We start from the raw sequence: 19,600 nt of genomic DNA, 5'->3' as shown, positions 1-19,600 counted from the left end.
AATCTTTGGTACAAGTAAATATTTTCATCTTAAAAAATGCACATCACTTTTATGCAGATTGTTCGTTGTATTTCACTTAAAATGTATTACTTTCTTGTATTTAAATTAAAGGGCGCAAATTTAATTGAAAGGCTTTCACCTCAACCTTCACTTTGACACAGCTTACTTATGTAAATGCCTTTTTTATGATACCATGTACTAAATTGAATTATTTATTTTGATCCCGTTGATTATCATGATTACAGGAGAAAACACGAACCTTTGTTAATTGTCTTAATCAACTGATTTTGCAGATTTATAGATATGATATAATAGCTTGATTTATTACATGCACTATAGTCATAATAGCTGGTCTCACACATAGAAATGACTTACATGATAATTATAACGAGTAGATACGCGTTCCATAATATTTAACATGCATGTATACAGTATCCACAAGCAAACGATAAGGCTGCTTCTTTTGCAACAAGGGGGGGGGGTATCCCCACGCCATTTTTCTTGAACCTATTTTGCAATTACGTCGTAATGATGTTAAGAATCTTCGTTTTATCCATTGAAGGGCGAGGATTCTAATATGATTTTCGTCTTCTTGAATAAACTATTTCGCTTCGGCTCGGGGAAATTGAATTTGATTATGGATAAAATCCCATTGAGCCCAATGTAGGGCTGTGTGTATTATCCGCAGAACGTTAATGACTGCGTATTTATCTTTTGCGGATTTTGAGGTGCTCCGGTCACACTGAAGAATCCGACTCCTGGACCCCGTCTTACAAAGAGTTACGATTGATCTAATCAACCACAACTATGGAAAGGCAGCAACGTCAACATCTAAAACACATGTTTGCTCAAAATGTTTTCTAGATATGATGTAATAGCGGTATTTATAAAGCGCCTTTTGCCCGAGGATACAAAGCGCTGCTAGTATTACCCCCGGCTTTAGCTCGAGCTGCCATCACCGGCGCTCAGTGCATGCAAGGAATTAATCCTGCCGGGTACCCATTCACCTCACCTTGGTCGAGTGCAGCACATTGCGGATAAATTTCTTGCAGAAGGAAAACACGCCATGGTTAGGATTCGAACCCACGACCCTAAGTTTGAAAGGCGAGAGTCAGAACCACTAGACCACGACGCGATGTATGATATACTTAACATATATATTCATACTTTTCTTGAAAATTCAGTGCGTTTCTCCTTGTCTTCAAATGACATTGTGCAGATTTCCTGAAGAAAAAATTATGACGTTGATGGATTTCCATGTAATAGTTGCGGTTGATCGGATCAATCGTTACTCTTTGTAAGACGGGGCCAAGACCGACCAAATGAAGCTATTACACGATTACCAATGATAAACTGCCGATCGATTTTAAGTAGATATCGTTGGTGTGCCTGTAGCAGGTGAATTAAGGAGAGAAATAAAGAACTGTGCGACTGATTGGTGGTATTCCTGCATAGTACAGCGTCCTTACTCCTAAATGATATGCAGTCTCGTATTGATCTTATCTTGTCGAAAGTAAAAAGTAAGAAAGAGGTATTCATCCTGATAGTTGCGAGGTTTTTATACAAATCGAAATCAAGAGATTATATTGATATTTGTTGATGTCATAACAGATACATTCTGGAGTAGGAATTTACTTTGCCGAATATTATGCCGAATAAATAATAATAATTATAATAACAAGCGCATAAGGGAATATAATGAAACCATGTACAATAAATTTGATCGCTCAAGTAATTCTATTTTTTACCTTCTGTTGGATGATAAAGTCTTGTTTGGGCTGTAGACAGAGGCGTCGATTATGGGGGGGCAGGGGGGGCGATCGCCCCACCAATGAAAATATTGGGGGCAAACATATCATTTTGCCCCCCCAATAATTCCGCATGTGCTAAAAATAAAATAAGATTGTAATGTTACACAGAAATCAGCAAGCGAGATTGAGATACACAACTCGTTCTTCGTCTAAAATCGTGCTCAAAATGTCCACTTTTCAGATTGGAATATCAAAAAATTTCAGCTCGCGCTTCGCGCTCGCATCATTTTTGTAACAAAAACCCATACTTTCCATGATTAAATAGGTGAATATGGTCCCGTTTTCAGTTCTAAACCTCAAAAGAACTCCCACTTCGATTTGCAATAATCTTTTGTTGGATATATATATCTTGTTCTTTATTAAAAACGTCCATTAAACTCAATTTTTTTTCAGATCGAAATATCAAAATTTTCAGCTCAGGCTTCGCGCTCGCACTAATCTGCTGGTGAGATATGTATATATATATATGTGTGTGAGGGTGTGTGCGTGTGTGTGTATATACATATATATATATATATATATATATATATATGTACACATATATATATATGCATATGTGTGTGTTTGTGTGATCGAGCGCCTTTGGAAAATTGATTCATGATTTTGCCCCCCAATCTGAAAAATGGATCGACGCCCCTGGCTGTAGAGAAAAGATCTTCCACGAAATTGAATTTTCATTCATATATATAATGCTCACTGCTCACTTTTCCTTTCTTTTTCTTAATTTTTCTCATATTATCTTAATGGTAAATATTGTAGGAATGTCCATGGCCCACCCCCCCCCCCCAGTCCAGATGAGATTCTGGCATTTCTCCGGTATTCATCAACAAATGGGTATGATCATTTTCAAAGAATGGATATACCAAAAATGGGTTTGGTGATGAATATAGTCCAAAGACACCACCCCACCCCTCCTCTTCCCCTCCCCCTCCCACCAACAACTTCCATATTTCTTAACTTATTTGCTTGCCAGCTATTACCGCTCTATCTCGCTTGGGGAGACAATTATTAGCTAGGTTACTAATGTGAGGGTGTTTTCTTAGGCTCCGCGAGCTTATGCTATTCCTAGTCCTCATAGACCGGTCGAAGGGACGCGTGCGGTTGGAGTTTTTATTAGTTAGGAAAATACTCCACAATTCAATTACGCTCATGGATAGCATAAAACGTAGATATTAAGATTGATGATGATTAATTCGCATATATCCATTCGGTGCCCCTGTAGCTTCCGCATCATCATTCAAGTTTAAAAAAACCTACTGAAGACGAGGATTTCCGCCATAGATATAATACATTTGATTGTTTAATTTAAAGTGCGGGTGATTGAGAGTGTCCGGAAGGGTGTCGAGATTTGGTGTTTGGTTGCATATTGGTGTAATGGTGTTCGAGTGTAAATTTCAGCGCGGAATGTTTGCATGTTTGGCCGTAGGTATTTGGAATAATTTACAAAAAAGAATTTCATTACAATTCATTATATAGAAACAATCTAGCCCTTCATCGATAATGTCATGTTTACCCAGAAAGGCCCACTTTGTCGGCCTAAGGAACACTATAAAAACTACGGTGTCAAGTATAATATTCGGTGCTCTAATACTACCATGCCCTCCATTACTAACAACACACGAAATTTCCCAAATCAAATGGTGTTGCAATAATACCAATAAAGTTTAACCTAACATGTAAATTCGACATTGGTGTAATAATCGGTACATATGGTTATCTGTTCACCGGTGTTGAAGCCTGAACTTCCAGTTCAACAACAGATCAAACCCGTTGTTAAGTTGTGCTGTGTGGGTAGGAGTGTTGTAGAGGTTAGGGTTAAAATGTCGTAATGTTACATGTAACCTGTTTGATAACTCTAAAACGTTAAAACAAAGGATTTCATGTTGTAGAATGAAATCAAAATAAAGTGTTACCACTTTGCACATCATTTACTGATGTAAATAAAGAGGCTTTTATAGGAGGAAATTATAATTTGTTAAAAAAAAATCGGCATTACTCCTATCAGTTTATGATCAGTATGCTCGATCTGTAATGAAAATCATAAGATCAGTATGCTCGATCGGTAATGAAAATCATTAGATATTAACAGATATTTTTTCTGACTTGATATCTTATGATTTTCATTACAGATCGAGCATATACTGATCGTATCATTTTCATTACAGATCGAGCATACTGATCATAAACTAATAGGAGTAATGCCGAAAATTTGTTAACAAATTTACTGATGTCTTTGTAAAAATCCAGTTCGAATTGCAATGAAATATGTGTGTGTGTGTGTGTGTGCGGGGGTGTGTGTGTGAGAGAGAGGGTGTGTGCGTGTGTGTGCGTATTACATTCATGTGTGCGTATTACATTCATGTGTGCGTATTACACTCATGTAGAGTTTCTTATTTGAGTTGACATAATTTTGATATTAACATGATATTGAGGTAATTTTTTTTTCTCTCTTACAAAAAAAAGTTTCATATTGTTATAGACATGATAAAAGAGAAATATGGCGGTTTGATTTCATTTGTAATCATTTTTAAAATTTTTGTAATTTAATTGATATTGATATATTTATTTGTTTGATTGTTAATTTATTGTATACATGCAAAGAATCTTTATTTATATGAATTGTGATTGTCAACTTATTGTTTTGAAAGAGGAAGAAAATAAAATATTATTAAAAAAAAAAATGTGAAACAGTCCATTTTATGTATAGTAAATAATGAAATAAACGAGGCAGTCTCGTGCAAATTTGCAGTAATTTGATTTTGTTTTCTTTTATTACATCTGATAATTTCCAAACGAAGGACTCTCTTGTCAATTTACGCACGTAGAGAACTGATATCACGATCTCTAGTTCCTGCATGGAATACTATTTAATATTCCATTTGAAGTTTGGATATGATGATTAATAGTGGAATTAGCAGCAATCTGCTCATTTGGAGTGTATAATGGCTTAGTTGACACTTGTTACCATGGTAAAATTTTGAATGGTCATAGTGCGGGGTCAGTTATTGTTTTTCGAGATGTTCATTTTCGCCCTCTTGGCAACGGTCGTTGTAGTGTGATTTTGAATTATATGGAACGCGGCACGTTATATTTTTGTTTGAATTGTTTGAGTGTAGGTAATCACTTGATTACGTCACATCGCTACATCTATCGCCGTGGCAAAAATAGTGCGTGACCGTTGCAAAGGTAGAATTTTACTTTCCCCCCTGCTCTCGTTTCAAAAAGTCGTAACTTAAGACAATAGTGTTGATAATCGTCCTTTATTTATTAAATATTTCACTGCGAATATGTTTTCTAAAATTCATCATAATTGTAAACACTATATTCCAACTATCACTAGTACTTCGTCTGCAATAAAATAATACCGGGGGGGGGAGGGCAGCCAGATATATTGCTGTACACATGCACGCGTGACAAAAAAATGCGTTTAAAGGGGTGATTTTTATCAGTTTGGGACGGTCCGCGGGTATCAAAAACACCGATTTTCAAGAAAAAGGGTGATTATGAAAGACTGGTCAATTGTGTTTAGGTTATGTTTTTTTCCAGAGCTTTTTCCCCTAGGTCATATTTTGGCAACAACTTGTTTAGGGGCCAAAATGTGTCAGTCTCTCTCAATTATTATATCTTTCTCCCCTTCCCCTCTCTTTTTGCACCATTTTTATTTCACTTTTTTCTTTCTTTTCCTTTCTTTCTTTCCTTCCATCCTTCTTTATTTCTTTTTTTTTATTTCCTTCCTTCTTTCCTTCTTTTCTTTCTTTCCTTTATTTCTATCTTTCCTTCCTTCTTTATTTTTTCTTTTTTCCTTCCGTCCTTCCTTCTTTCCTTTTTTTCTTTCTTTCCGTCCTTCCTTCCTTCCTTTCTTCCTTTCTTTCTTTCTTCCTTCCTTTCTTTCTTTCTATCTTTTTCTTTCTTTCTCCTCTTCCTATATTCATTCAAAAGTCTTTGTGTCTAGTCAATAAACTTTATATCTTCGTAGCTATACACCCAACTCTTCACATCTCCCCATGATGTGTTTCCAACATATAACATACCGTAGAAATTCAAGACATATACCAGCAAGATAATGCAGGCAGGGGAGACTTACGTACGTATAACGCTATTTTAGTCATCAGGCCTCGTCGCCGTTAGATTGGATTATCGACAGGTGTGTAAACCAATGGGGTTAAGACTATACTAGGACAAGCCTTTATGCAAATCACGTGATGTGTGTACAATGTGGCGCCAATCACTACCAGTGCGTCCCTTGTTACAGTCACGATGGGTAATCTTTGATTTTTGCTGAATAAAAATGCATCAGCCTTAGTGAAGAATATTTCCACATACTGAACCCTTGTTTGTTGATTCAAAGAATGGTGCATGATCTCATATGTAATCTTGGGTTTGATTATGGAAAACCAAATAAGTGGCACATATTTGAATATGAATATCCAAATTTGTGCCATTATGCATTGCATTCACATTTCTTTTTATTCGCCTGGAACCAAAAAAATGAAATAGTTTCAACATTATAATGACTAAATTAAACAATTAAATGCAGTAAGTTATATGCAATAAGTAATTATCAACGTACAGTGTAAAGCACATAAAAGGTCAGTGATAAATGTATTTGTTTCCAACACGTTAACCCTCGTGCAGGTTCGAATTATACCCAATATTTTTTTACAGTGTAAAACGTATATAAATGTTGAGGAAACAGAAGCAAAATGCTTGTGGACAAGGTTTGCTTTTAATACATATCTTTCAAAAAATCATGTGATATGTAAGTATATACTGACTTTCATCCCTTTATTTCACAAAATATCTACCGTTGCTCTGTATTGTTTTAACTTTTTCCTCAGCTGTCTGTGATTACACAACTGGGTAAAGTACATATTGGGATTGTCATCGCATTGCACTTTGGGACGCCGACAAAATGACAGACTTATCTATCAAGTTGGGATCTAATGCCATGTTAGATGTAACTTCGACGTGTAACCGGAGACCACGGCTATGGAACTCATACGGGGGAGCTAGAGATGGAGGAGATATGAAGAAAGAGGAGGGGCGAAACTGGGAGTGAGGGAGGGGGTCCAGGATTGAAGAATGTAGAAGTAGGTTTGTGTTGAAGGAGAGAAGAAAAGTCATTTTACAGTACTTAAAGGGTGCATTTTTTTTTGTTAATGAGACAAACACTTTAAGAAAGAGGAAAAATACAGAGTGACAAGAAGAAAGACAATCTGAGAGACAGAGTCAGAGGGGAGGATAGGAGATGAAGAGAAACAAACTGTATTGATTAAGAGAAAGAAAGAGAAAAGTATAAGAGCGTGAATACATGGTAAGGTAGGTCTTAAAGGCTGCATGGTTGTTTGTTTTGCATCTGTGAGAGGGTGTGCTTGTGCGTGTGAGGGTGTGTATGACTGTGTGCCATGTGCGGTTAAAGGGTGCATTTACATTTTTGGGTGTGGGTGCGCGGTTATTTGTGTGGAGGTGCCGTAGCCGAATGGCTTAAGGCGCCTGACTATACAATGAAAAACTTTCCACATGTCATGTTGTTGGTCAATATTAAAATTTTGTATCACTGGCACCTCTCAGCTAGAGGCTTCTGACTCGCTTCAGGGGCCACGAGTCCTGAAATCTATACGATCATGATCCTAAAAGTTCACACTCAGACTTAATCTGAAACTTGCGAATTGACAAATTGACATTCGAGTACGTCATTTCATCTTCACTTATCTAGAAACGTTTATACCTTTGATTTGTAGACAGGGATGTCATCTATCATTACGAATTCTTGCGTACGGTTGAGCTTGGCTGGACGGGAAGGGTGCATAAGAACTTGGCATTCTTTCACGGCCACCATTACCTTTTATTTTCATTTGCATGCCCTTAGAACGCATTTTCGCGCTCTATGTTGAACTGCAATATATTTCTTTTATAAGTTTCAGTTTTTATGATTGTAAACTGTTTTGTACATTCTTGTAGGCCTGCAAGTTTTGCACAATTCAACTCTTCGGCTGCGAAGTGCAATGATCAGATGATGATATTAAACCTTGCCAATTAATTTCAATTGAGCATCCATCTTAAAATCAGACCGCCGACTTATAATTGATTTGAAATTGCCTGATCTGAACTGGGTAGCTTAAACATGGGATGGACTTTGAGAGCTGTGTGGTAACGAAAGATGATCATGATTCTCCTAAAGTCCCAAAAGACGTATACCACAATCTCTCCCGTTTTCGGTTTGTGTGTGTTTAGAAAGGGGGTTCGTACTTCCAGAAACTGGTGGTATGAGTAATTTCTGATGATGGTCCCTTATTTTGTTTCTTATATATTTTATACCATAGCGACTGTCTAAAACACATCACCTTTTATATTTCTGCAGGGTATGTTCCTTGTGGCACTTCCTTATGCTGTCCTGCACGGTGGCTACTGGAGTGTCCTGTCTCTGGTCCTTGCCGCAGTCATCACTTGCTACACTGGATTGGTTCTCGTGGACTGTCTCTACGACACCAACGCAATCACCGGTGAGAGGGTCCGGGTCCGTCAGACCTATGTTTCAATTGCTGAAGAGGTGTGGGGTAAACGATTTGCCTCACGGATCGTCCACACTGCGCAGTTCATTGAGCTGATCATGACGTGTATCCTGTACCTGGTACTCTGCGGCGATCTGCTCTACAACACCATTCGGCACACACCACTTCGGGAGAGCGCCTGGACACTCATAGCCTGCTTCTTCGTGTTGCCGTGCGCTTTCCTGCGGAACCTCAAGGCCGTTTCACGTTCCAGCTTCGGAAACGCCATCGCCCACGTGATCATCAACGTCATAATCCTCGGATACTGTTTCGCTCAAGCAGGTCACTGGCACTGGAAGGACACCAGTCTTCGGATTCACATCCATTACTTCCCCGTATCTCTCGGGATCGTCGTTTTCAGTTACACCTCTCACATCTTCCTGCCAAGTCTGGAAGGCAGCATGGTGGATCGACGCTACTTCAAACGGATGATGCTGTGGACGCACGGTCTCGCCGGATTCTTCAAGGCTTTCTTCGGCTACGTCTGCTACCTGACCTTTGGCCTCAGCACACAGGAAGTCATATCGGATAATCTTCCAACCCATTCCTTTCGCTCTCTCGTCAATATAGTTCTTGTAGCCAAAGCGCTGCTGTCGTTCCCGCTTCCTTACTTCGCAGCCGTCGAACTCCTGGAGCGGGCGTTCTTCCAGGGTCGTCCTACAACCGTCCTACCATCCTGCTATTCTCACGATGGCATGCTCACGGTTTGGTCAATCCCGCTCCGGCTGCTCCTCATCTGCGCCAGTGTTCTCCTAGCTGTTTTCATACCGCACTTCGCCATCCTCATGGGGCTTATAGGAAGCTTTACTGGGACCATGTTGTCGTTTGTCTGGCCATGTTGGTTTCATCTTAAATTAAAGTGGTACGAACTGAAATGGTGGAACAAAGCATTAGATATCACCATCATGCTAGCTGGTGGCGGATGCGGTTGTATAGGAATCATTTATTCATTTGAAGCTCTTATCCAAACGTATATTTCTTCATAGCTATGTGATGTTCTAACCAATCGTATTAGGCACAGATGTAAATACCTTGAAATTGTTTTATCAGAGTGTTATAACAGACTATCTAATGTGAGAACTATTGCCTATGATTTGCCATTGTTGGAGATATTTAGTAGTGGTGTCTTTGTTTTATGGTGCCGAATTACTTTGATAAATTATGAAATCATTGAACACTCACTATATTAATTCAGAGTCCAGGTAACCTCATAGGTATCAATAAAATTACGAAGACATTTACATGTAAGGGCATTTGGGGGTTTCTTTTTATCAATAGCACACTAGTAATTCTCCTGAGGACGACAAGAACACACTTGCCGAAACGTCGAGATTGGGTGGTCCTTTTCAGGACCAACACTTGCCCAAGACAGATACATGGTGTACCGTGAAAACTACTTCACTTTTCTTCTTCGCCATGGAAACCTTCTGAAGTTACACTAGTAATATATTATCACGACAACATTTGGGAGTCCTTCCTGATAAGAAAAAAGGATAACGGGACACTCAAAATTGATTTCCAAATTTATGAAGAGGAGGAAAAGGGTGTTTAAATCACATTGCATCCCACCCTTGTTTACCACGCATCTTTTCCTTTCCCCCCTAATTATTAAATCGACTTATGAGTATATTTAACATCAGGGGCCCATCTCACAAAGAGTTACGATTGATCCGATCGATCGTAACTCTATAGAAATCCATCTTTTGTTTCTACCGGAAATTTGGAAAATGCCCTTTGTTAACAAATGGGAACATACCGAGTTGTCAAGAAAACAATGAATTTATGAATAAACGGCATATCTAGAAAACATTTGAAAAACCGACAAAAAACCCATTTCAAATGCTGACGCTGCTGGCTTTCCATAGTTGTGCTTGATCGGATCAATCGCAACTCTTTGTAAGACGGGGCCCAGGCGATTATCTTCAAAGGCGTTATTTTCAAAATCGAAAGTAATGTCCTTTATTTTTTTTACATTGTAACATCTAACAAGTTGTCGCCAGAATATGACCCTGGGTAAAACGCATGCCCTAAACATGTTTGGCTAGTCTTAAAAAAATGTTTTTGGAAAGAAAACACATACACTGGCCTGCCAATAACCTCCCCCCCCCCCCACCCCGACAAAATTTGAAAACTGAATGTTATAGCCTGGGTAATATTGATATTAGGTATAATCTTTTATTTTTCCCTTCCTTTTAGTAATAATTTAGGGTCTGTAGAAGGAAGCATGCGTGTACACAATAGGGGAAGGAGGGGGGCGGTTGCCCTGTCATTTTGAAAACTTACAATTTTTTACTGAAAAGTTTTATAAAATTCACCAATAGTAGGGCTATACATGAAATCCTTGCGCTTCAATTTACAAAATGCAAAAGCACCTAGTTGACAAGCTCGGTCGCCTCGCTCTCCCGCTTTCGAGGATTTACGCGTCGTGCAACCCCCCCCCCCCTCCCCCGCCAGTCAAAAGAAAAAATTTGCGTGTGACCATGCCCGAAAGTGGAGATTTTCGAATGATCATCTGTACAGAGAATCGGTAAAATTATGGTCAGCCGTTGCTGATCAGAAGAAGACCATTTGGGCATACGACACTTGAGATAAAAACAAATCTAAGCCACAGATGGACGCATCTGATTTGCTACATGATGCATAATTCGTCTCACCACAGATACGATGTTATTACACTGAAAAAGATGTTGATTTAACACACATTTTATATTTCTACTGACGTATTACAACATATAGTGTACGTTTACAAAAGATTTTAGTTATAACCTAGTCTTACAAAGTATTATGTTTTTTTTAATTCATGTGCAATATTCATTATTGTCCAATCAATATACTCGTAATTCCAAGTGAGTGTCAGTGCACTATGCAGTCTAGTTTCTCCGTCGGTTTGAAACTAGATAATTGAGTAGCCTAATAAAAAGTGAGTTTGTTATTGAAATTGGTTCCTCTATTTTCTTGCTTAATTGGCTTTGTGTTCAGTTGTAAATTAAATGAAAAGTTTTCCAAGACAAGCTGAGTTGAATAAGTACTGACAATAGGACAAGACTGAATGCTGATGAAAATTCCGCATACATTCGTAATTCCGAAGCTTCGTTATTCCGAAGGTTCGGATATTCCGGAGGTTTGTTATTCTGAAGGTTTTGTATTTCCGAAGGTTCGTTAGTCCGAAAACGAAATGAGGTTCGTAATTTCGAAGGTTCGTTAATCCGAAAACGAAATGAGGTTCGTTAGTCCGAAAACAAAGTGAGGTTCGTAATTCCGAAGGTTCGTTAAAAATCCGAAAACGAAATGAGGTTCGTAATTCCGAAGGTTCGTTAGTACGAAAACGTAATGATTAACGAACTTTATTTCGTTTTCGGACAAACGAACCTTCGGAACAACGAACCTTATTTCGTTTTCGGATTAACGAACCTTCGGAACATCAAACCTTATTTCGTTTTCGGATTATCGAACCTTCGGAATTATGCCACAAATGTTCAGATTAACGAACCCTTTTACGTTTTCGGATTAAAGAACATCGAGGTATAGGCAGTTTACGTGTTTCGGAATTACAAACCTTCGGAATTACGAAGTGTAACCGAAAATTCAAATTCGGATTTTAGCCCATTTTCAAAAAGCATTGATCGACGTTGTTTTTTCACTTTCTTGTATATTTTATACACGAAACGCAACCATCATCCCTTTACATTGATTGAATTCCCGGGGGGCACTTCCATTCACGAGTGAATACCATACGCGACCAAGGGGTCTCGAAAAGCACCCTAAACACGTAATTTCCATATTCTGAAAATGAACTCCTTAACAAGTATTGGCGTGTGAAATCCTACCCTTAACAAGTATTGGAAACAAAAACGATACTCTTGGCAAATATTCCCTGAAATGAACCCCTAAACAAGTACAGGAATGTTTTATTGTTACGGTTCCTTCGGTCGTCGGCTTTACCTTATTTGGTTTAGTACGAACCCACTTCTACACCTCGCGCAAATCGGACTCTAAACACGAAGTGTTGGGGCAAAAATGACATCCTTTATAAAGCATTTTAATTTTGTTTTATCATCCCAGCAAATTAGACCCTAAACACGTAATTTTCCTAGCGAAATATATACCCTTTTTTCATTATTTTTGTGTTTTGGCACCCTTGTCACGTTACGTACGTAACATGCCCTATCGTGAAAAAGACATCCTTTTTACGTGTTTTTTTGGTCGCGCATGGTATCCACTCGTCAATGTAAGTGGCCCATCCGGGTTGAATTCATAATATAAAGAATCGTAATCCTACTCATATATGCTCGCCACCCTGTTCCCTATCAGATCATTGTCTAATTAAAGTAAAATCACTGAGAGGCGATCACAATATTTTCCAAGAACATTAAAAATTGATTCACGATAAAAAATCATTTCTTGTGTATAGCCTTCCGGAATTGCACAGCACGGTACCCCTACCCCCTCCTTCACCCCAAAAAAAGGAAAAAAACACGCGCACGCGCGCGCACACACACACCTTCACATAGACAAGGAATAGATAAATACATAACATAATCAAATACTCGCATTTAAAAGCAACACAAATTGATTATCGTAATATCAAACGTCCATGAAAATATATATATTAAGAATGAATATAATTAGAATTTAAAAAATATATATTAACGAAATGACATGTATGAAAAAACGTGGCGCGTTTCTACACACATTCTGAAAATTCATTATTTCCCCAAGATATTAACCTCTTTTCTGCACTGCCGAGAAAGGGCAAACGTCACACCGCACCTATGATCCATTAGATGACATTTGCATCAAATCCGTCACTGGATCACCCATTGTATAGCTTCTGTAATCCGCCGATTTATGCAACTCATGAATTTAGACGCATCTGAACGGGAATGAACAAAAAGTAAATGAGGCTGTCACACGTACGTTCCTGTATAGGTGTGTGTGGATCCGTTTTCTCCTTTAATCACATCAATTGCTGTCACGAATTGTATTCTTTTAACAATAAAAAGAACGATTCACATTTTTGCACAAAGAAAACGCCCCCACCCGCCCCCCAATAAAAGATATGTTGTTAATGAGGTACTCCGGCTTAAAATTAACTCCATGAAAATAAATAGAAAAAAAATCACTGTGCAAAATGTTGAAAATATCATCAAAATCTGATAACAAATGAAAATTCATTAGATTTTAAAGTTTAGCAACAGTTTGTGAAATAATAATATATGCACCCCGTCATGAATATGCAATAGGTGGGCTGATGATGTCATGTCCCCACTTTTCTTTTCTTATTCTATAACATGAAATCCGATAATTATTTCTTATCTTCAGACGTGTGTGTATGGTCTCTTCCTTAATTGTGACAATCTTGCGCATTGTCAGTTGCCAATCCATTTTTTGTTATTATTGGTGTACAAAATTTAAATGAATATAATTTAATGTAATAACACACAGAAGAATAAGTGAGGATATGACATCATCAGCTTGGTCATTGCATATTCATTGCGACATGCATAGAACTGTTCATTTACCGGAATATGCAAAACTTTAAAATGTAATAATCTGTTTTATCCTTTGTACGAATTAGAAGAAATTTTCATTTTTTTTTTGTTTGTCTGATTATCTTTCTTACTCTTTCTGCAACGGGCCCCAGGGGCCCGTTGCAGAAAGAGTTGCAATCAATCGCAACTCTAAAAATCATGCGCAACTTGATTTTCATCCAATCAACAGCGTGAATTTGGGACTTGCGTTTGATTTTTTGACATGCGTTTAAACGCAACTCTTTCTGCAACGGGCCCTTTTTCAATCCTGGAATAAAACTATGTGGGGCGTCGTGGTCTTGTGGTTAAGACTCTCATCTTTCAATCTGAAGGACGTGGGTTCGATTCCAATCCATGGCGTGTTTTCATTCAGCAAGAAATGTATCCACATTGTGCTACACTCGACCCAGGTGAGGTAAATGAGTACCGACAGGAAGTAGTTCCTTCAAAAGTTGTGCGCACCGGAATCGGTAGACTATTAAAGGAGCACCTACATGTAGCAAGGTGGATACATGCGCTATACAAATCCTACATTATTTTTTTTTCAATAAAAGACAATTCTTTATTTCAAAAGGTGGGATGGTGTAAACTGCAACTGCTTGCCATAGCCTACTTACCGGGCCTACTTACTCGACTGTTAAAAATAATTTAAACAACGCTGTTTACTATGTGAATCGCACAGTAGTTGTTTAAACATTTTAAACAAGTGTTTAAAATCTGAAACAACAAAGTTTAAATTTATATATTTAATTATCAATAATTTAAGCATGGTTGTTTAAGATTTAAACACTTGTTTAAACTGTTTAAACAACTACTTTGCGATTCACATAGTAAACAGTGTTGTTTAAATTATTTTTAACAGTGTTATACGTCGACATACGATGGCTTAAACGTCAGGTGAGACGGCTCCCTATTAGATAATGCCCTACAAACAAGCGAATGAATACAATGCGAATGCAAGAGGGAATATCTGATCTATTGAATACAAGTTACCGCGCATCAATCATGTCATTGAAATGTGAATAATAATAGGATGCATCCAATATCACGAGCACGAGGGGCGTCCCTAGCTATTCTATTGTTGGAGTGTTATGGAAATGAAGTTATATGTATAAATAAATCACGGAAACTGATAAATGATTGTATTACCTTGTTATAACGCATCATCCATCGAGTGATATTGGTTTTCATGGGATTGTTCTGTTGTAGTGGGTATTGATACCAATCCCTAGCTAGGAAATGTATTTAGTATCTCGGGGTACAGTGGAATGAAACCCCTTTAGGATATATGAGGAATTAAAATGTTATGACCAGTTGTTTTAACACTGCACTATTTTCTGTGATATGGACATGTATGTTACTAAACCCGAGCAAAATAGATATGGACTTTGACTAAATTCACATCAAAAACTTTGATGCTTCTGGAATCATTTGTTTTCTTATTGCCAAACGGATGATGGTGATTTCCCCGTATCGTGTAGGTTTTTTTATGTTTATTAATCGAATGCCCGGTGAAACTTCTCAAAATGCTAGTGCATCAAAATATATTCTCATCAGTTATTACCATAAGTTCATATTCAAGATCGTTATGTCGTTTCATGGTAATCATAATTATGATTAAATTCATTATTATTAATGTCGGCGCCATCCTCGTCACCACAACTAACACTATCATCATTACTAACAATGTCATTATCAACTTCATAATCAACATTGTTATCGCCATCTCTATCATCAAGATCACATCATTATCACCATTACATCATTATATTCACAATCGCCTTTACCACCCCCACCACCATAATCTTCACCATCATCATCACCATCATCAAGATAATCATCATCATAACCATCATCATCATCATCATCACCACCACCATCATCAAGATAATCATCATCATAACCATCATCATCATCATCATTATCACCACCACCATCATCATCATCACCACCATCATCATTATTACCATCATCACTATCATCAAGATCATCATCATAACCATCATCATCATAATCACCACAATCATCATCCTCATCATCAGCAGCACCATCATCATTTCCAGGAGAAGCACATGAACATAAGATTATAATCACCATCTTCATTGTCATCCACTCCATAGAAATCATTACCATCACCACTATCAACATGTTATCGTCATCTTCACAATCATAGAAATCAAAATAAAAATATCAAATCAGCTCCGTGCTTAGTAAAATAATTTGTGTGAAAGCACACAATATGCCTCTGTGCATGTATCTTTGAAATAGTAAAATGCAACAATTTTCCACATCAAATGTTGGAATGAAAACAATCATGCACTACTTTACGAGTTCTCAATCCTTCAAATTCATTTACAATTAATTATCATTTTTACAATCAATTTTATTTACAAATATATACATACTCCATAGTTGCTTAAAGGTTTTACTACTGGACAAATATCTTTCAGGAATGATCAAGTACATTCTTTCATTGCCCCGTAAAATGAAACATTTGAAACTGCCGAGTGAATATTGTGTTGAACAAATACATGCAGTTAGCACCAGGAAAGCATAATTCAAGTCTATAACCAATATTAAATTGGGAAATCCCCCACAATAAATGCAACACTCATAGCTTATCCCCCATCTATTTAAATGGTGTAGAGCAAATATCTGAAAAAATAGTTTTAATTGTCTAATTCATGTACAGCTTGATTCATCTGCCTTATCAAGCTGACATGATATTAATTAGGTGAACAGAGAAAAAGTTTCATAACAAATGCATGGTTCAAAAGTAGGTCTCAGACACACACAAAAAAAGAAGCCATAATCATCAATCTTGTGTGACAATCCAACCACAGATGAAATTGAAAGGCTTAGAAGGTAGAACCAAGTTTAGATGAGGTACATTTCAAGAATATGCTATTATTTAAAAATATATTAAATAAAGGGAATCAAACCAAGCCTTTTAAAATCCATGTTAAAGGACAAGTCCACCCCAACAAAAACTTGATTTGAATAGACCAGTTCGTAGTTACCCCATGGACAATTTTGGTCAAATTACCTTTCATTTCTTTCATCATGATAGGCAGATTTCAAAGCAAGATATTACGTAAGCTTGCCTTACATAGCAGGATGAAAAAATTGAATACACCAGGTGACTAGAATAGCACACAAATGAACACTTAATGAAGGCATTTGTCGCATCCCTTCTTTGAATGTATATCTTAGCATGTTGCACAATGTACTTTGCAAACTGTGAAATACCAGTCGTTCGTGGAAGTATTGTTGTTTTTTGTGGATGTAAATGAAAACGACAATTCAAAAGAATATGTGAATAATCAAGACATCAAAGTTGGTGCTTATCTCATTAGATTTTAAAGCGCCATGTCACTTTAGTACAAATGACCTTCTTCTGATCATGCGTATAATCTTTTGATCATGCGCAGAAAGGAACTTCGAACTGGCTTATAAAAAGAGAAAAATTCAACAAGCATAATGCTGAAAATTTCATCAAAATCGGATGTATAATAAGTTATGGCATTTTAAAGTTTTGCTTATTTTCAACAAAATAGTTATATGAACGAGCCAGTTACATCCAAATGACAGAGTTGATGACATCACTCACTCACTATTTCTTTTGTTTTTTATTGTTTGAATTATACAATATTTCAATTTTTATGAATTTGATTATTAGGACCTCCTTTCCTGAAGCACAAAATGTTAAAATAATGGAATTCCACGTGTTCAGGGAGGGATGAAACTTCATTTCACATGACAATGACAAGAAAATCAAAATATTTCATATTTCAAACAATAAAAAACAAAAGAAATAGTGAGTGAGTGACATCATCGACTCTCTCATTTGGATGTAACTGGCTCGTTCATATAACTATTTTGTTAAAAATAAGCGAAACTTTGAAATGTCATTAACTTTCTTATTTTACATCCGATTTTGATGAAATTTTCAGCATTGTGCTTGTCTGATTTTTCTCTTTTGATTCAAATCAACATTTTTCTGAGGTGGACTTGACCTTTAAATAAAGGGAATCAAACCAAGCCTTTTAAAATCCATGTTAAAAATAACAAGTAAGTTTGACACCAGTCTATGGAAAATATGATATATGAAAGCGGTAATTGCCATGCTACACCTTTGCTTCAAGTCCTGCCTTTTCTGTGAGTCGTGTTCGCACCAGCGTGACGTTGCTATTGTTCAGTCCGCTAGCAATCGCTTACTGAAGGCAAGAATAGGGTTCAAACACTAGCGAAGGGTTATGCATATGAAACAAAGCAATTGCTGAGGCATGATCTTTTGCTTGGCTAGCTATTGCTTGTGCTTGAAGCAATTGCTTGCCAGCAATTGCTACTTTTTATGCATCTGACCCAGTGACTTTACCATGAGGTCATTTCCAGTGGCATTGCATAATGTCTGCTGGTCATAAATCTTGTTCTACTCTGGATGATTTATATTTGAATGGTGTCAGAATTCCCAATGAAAACACACCAGAATCAGTCAGCTGTAATATTAAACTCATATACCCTTTTCAGAAATCTATCCTCCAATTAGCCGCCTCAGAGTAATGCGGATAATTCAATAAAAATTGCGTTCACAAACTCCGAAAATAAGCCGCATTATTTTTACAAGCGCCCGTCCTGAAGAAGGCGGATAATCGTCATGACAACTGGACACACCCCCTCCGATGCGGTTGTGTTGGAAAAGGGTGTCCTTGTGACCGCACCATGGCAATTATCCGCATTATTTGGAAATGCGTTCATAAACTCAAAATCTTGTCCTGATGCTGCTATTATGCGGATAATAGCAGCATCAAAATAATGCGGATAACTCTTGTCCTCCTCCAATTTTACGACCAAATTATGCTGCTATTAGCCGCATAATTGGGTTTATGAAAGGGGTATTAGATACAGATATACCTATCATGGATGCAAGCATTTAAAATCTTCATACTCCCTTGGCAGCATTTCATAAAGTCGTTCATACGTCATAAACGTATGGTGAGTGACCCCCACCCCCATTCTTTCCTTTACTTTAGTGCTAAATCTACTTCTTGAAAGAATTCTTGGCACAAATCTCAACTTAATAGAACAACATGATCAACAGCAAATCACAATGAATTTGAGTCCAGCAAATCTCTATCACAAAACAAGACTGGGCCCCCGATCGGTAAACTACCAATCGGTCTATAATACCCGCTTCGTCTACTTTTCATTTGGCCTCCTTCCACAATTTCTAACCATTTCGGTGGATTCGCAATACGGTGCGCCATCTATTGGTTGCAGCGAACAGGCCAAATTTCAGGTTTCACAGGCCTAATTCATTCCCCATAGACTCATGTGTTAAATTGGCACTTTAAAAAATTCATACAAAATAAGGATGAAATTTGGGGGTCGAATGCTTACTACCAGTGGATAGGATATATATCTGGCAATCCATATCTGACCAGAAAAGGGTCCCTCGACCGGCTCATTTTAAAAATAAATTGGCGCGTTTGAAGACACCTTCAGGGGGAGCAGATTCATCACCTCAAATAGCAAAATAGCCCTAATCCTTCCTTCCGCCAGTCAAAATATAGTCCAAAATTGGTGACATTTCTTCCCAATTTGGGAAAAGGAAGTTCAGTAATTACAAAAAATAGAATCAGTGTTAGATGGACAATCATATGCATACACTTTGTCAATCAGCCATATCAAAATTTAAAAAATAGCA

At 37.5% G+C, this 19,600-nt stretch overlaps 1 protein-coding gene across 1 annotated transcript; it reads left to right on the top strand.

The window, feature by feature from the left end:
• The first annotated feature begins 8,175 nt into the window (after positions 1-8,175).
• On the top strand, positions 8,176-11,300 carry LOC121430920 (vesicular inhibitory amino acid transporter-like). The gene has a single exon (XM_041628352.1). It carries the CDS (start codon positions 8,176-8,178, stop codon positions 9,346-9,348), a length of 1,173 nt encoding a protein of 390 aa, XP_041484286.1. The 3' UTR covers positions 9,349-11,300.
• Positions 11,301-19,600: the final 8,300 nt, after the last annotated feature.

The sequence above is a fragment of the Lytechinus variegatus genome, chromosome 17, assembly GCF_018143015.1.
Source record: "Lytechinus variegatus isolate NC3 chromosome 17, Lvar_3.0, whole genome shotgun sequence".
Taxonomy (NCBI): domain Eukaryota; kingdom Metazoa; phylum Echinodermata; class Echinoidea; order Temnopleuroida; family Toxopneustidae; genus Lytechinus; species Lytechinus variegatus.
The sequence above is the reverse complement of the archived record's forward strand: the minus strand, read 5'-3'. Positions and strand labels throughout refer to the sequence as shown.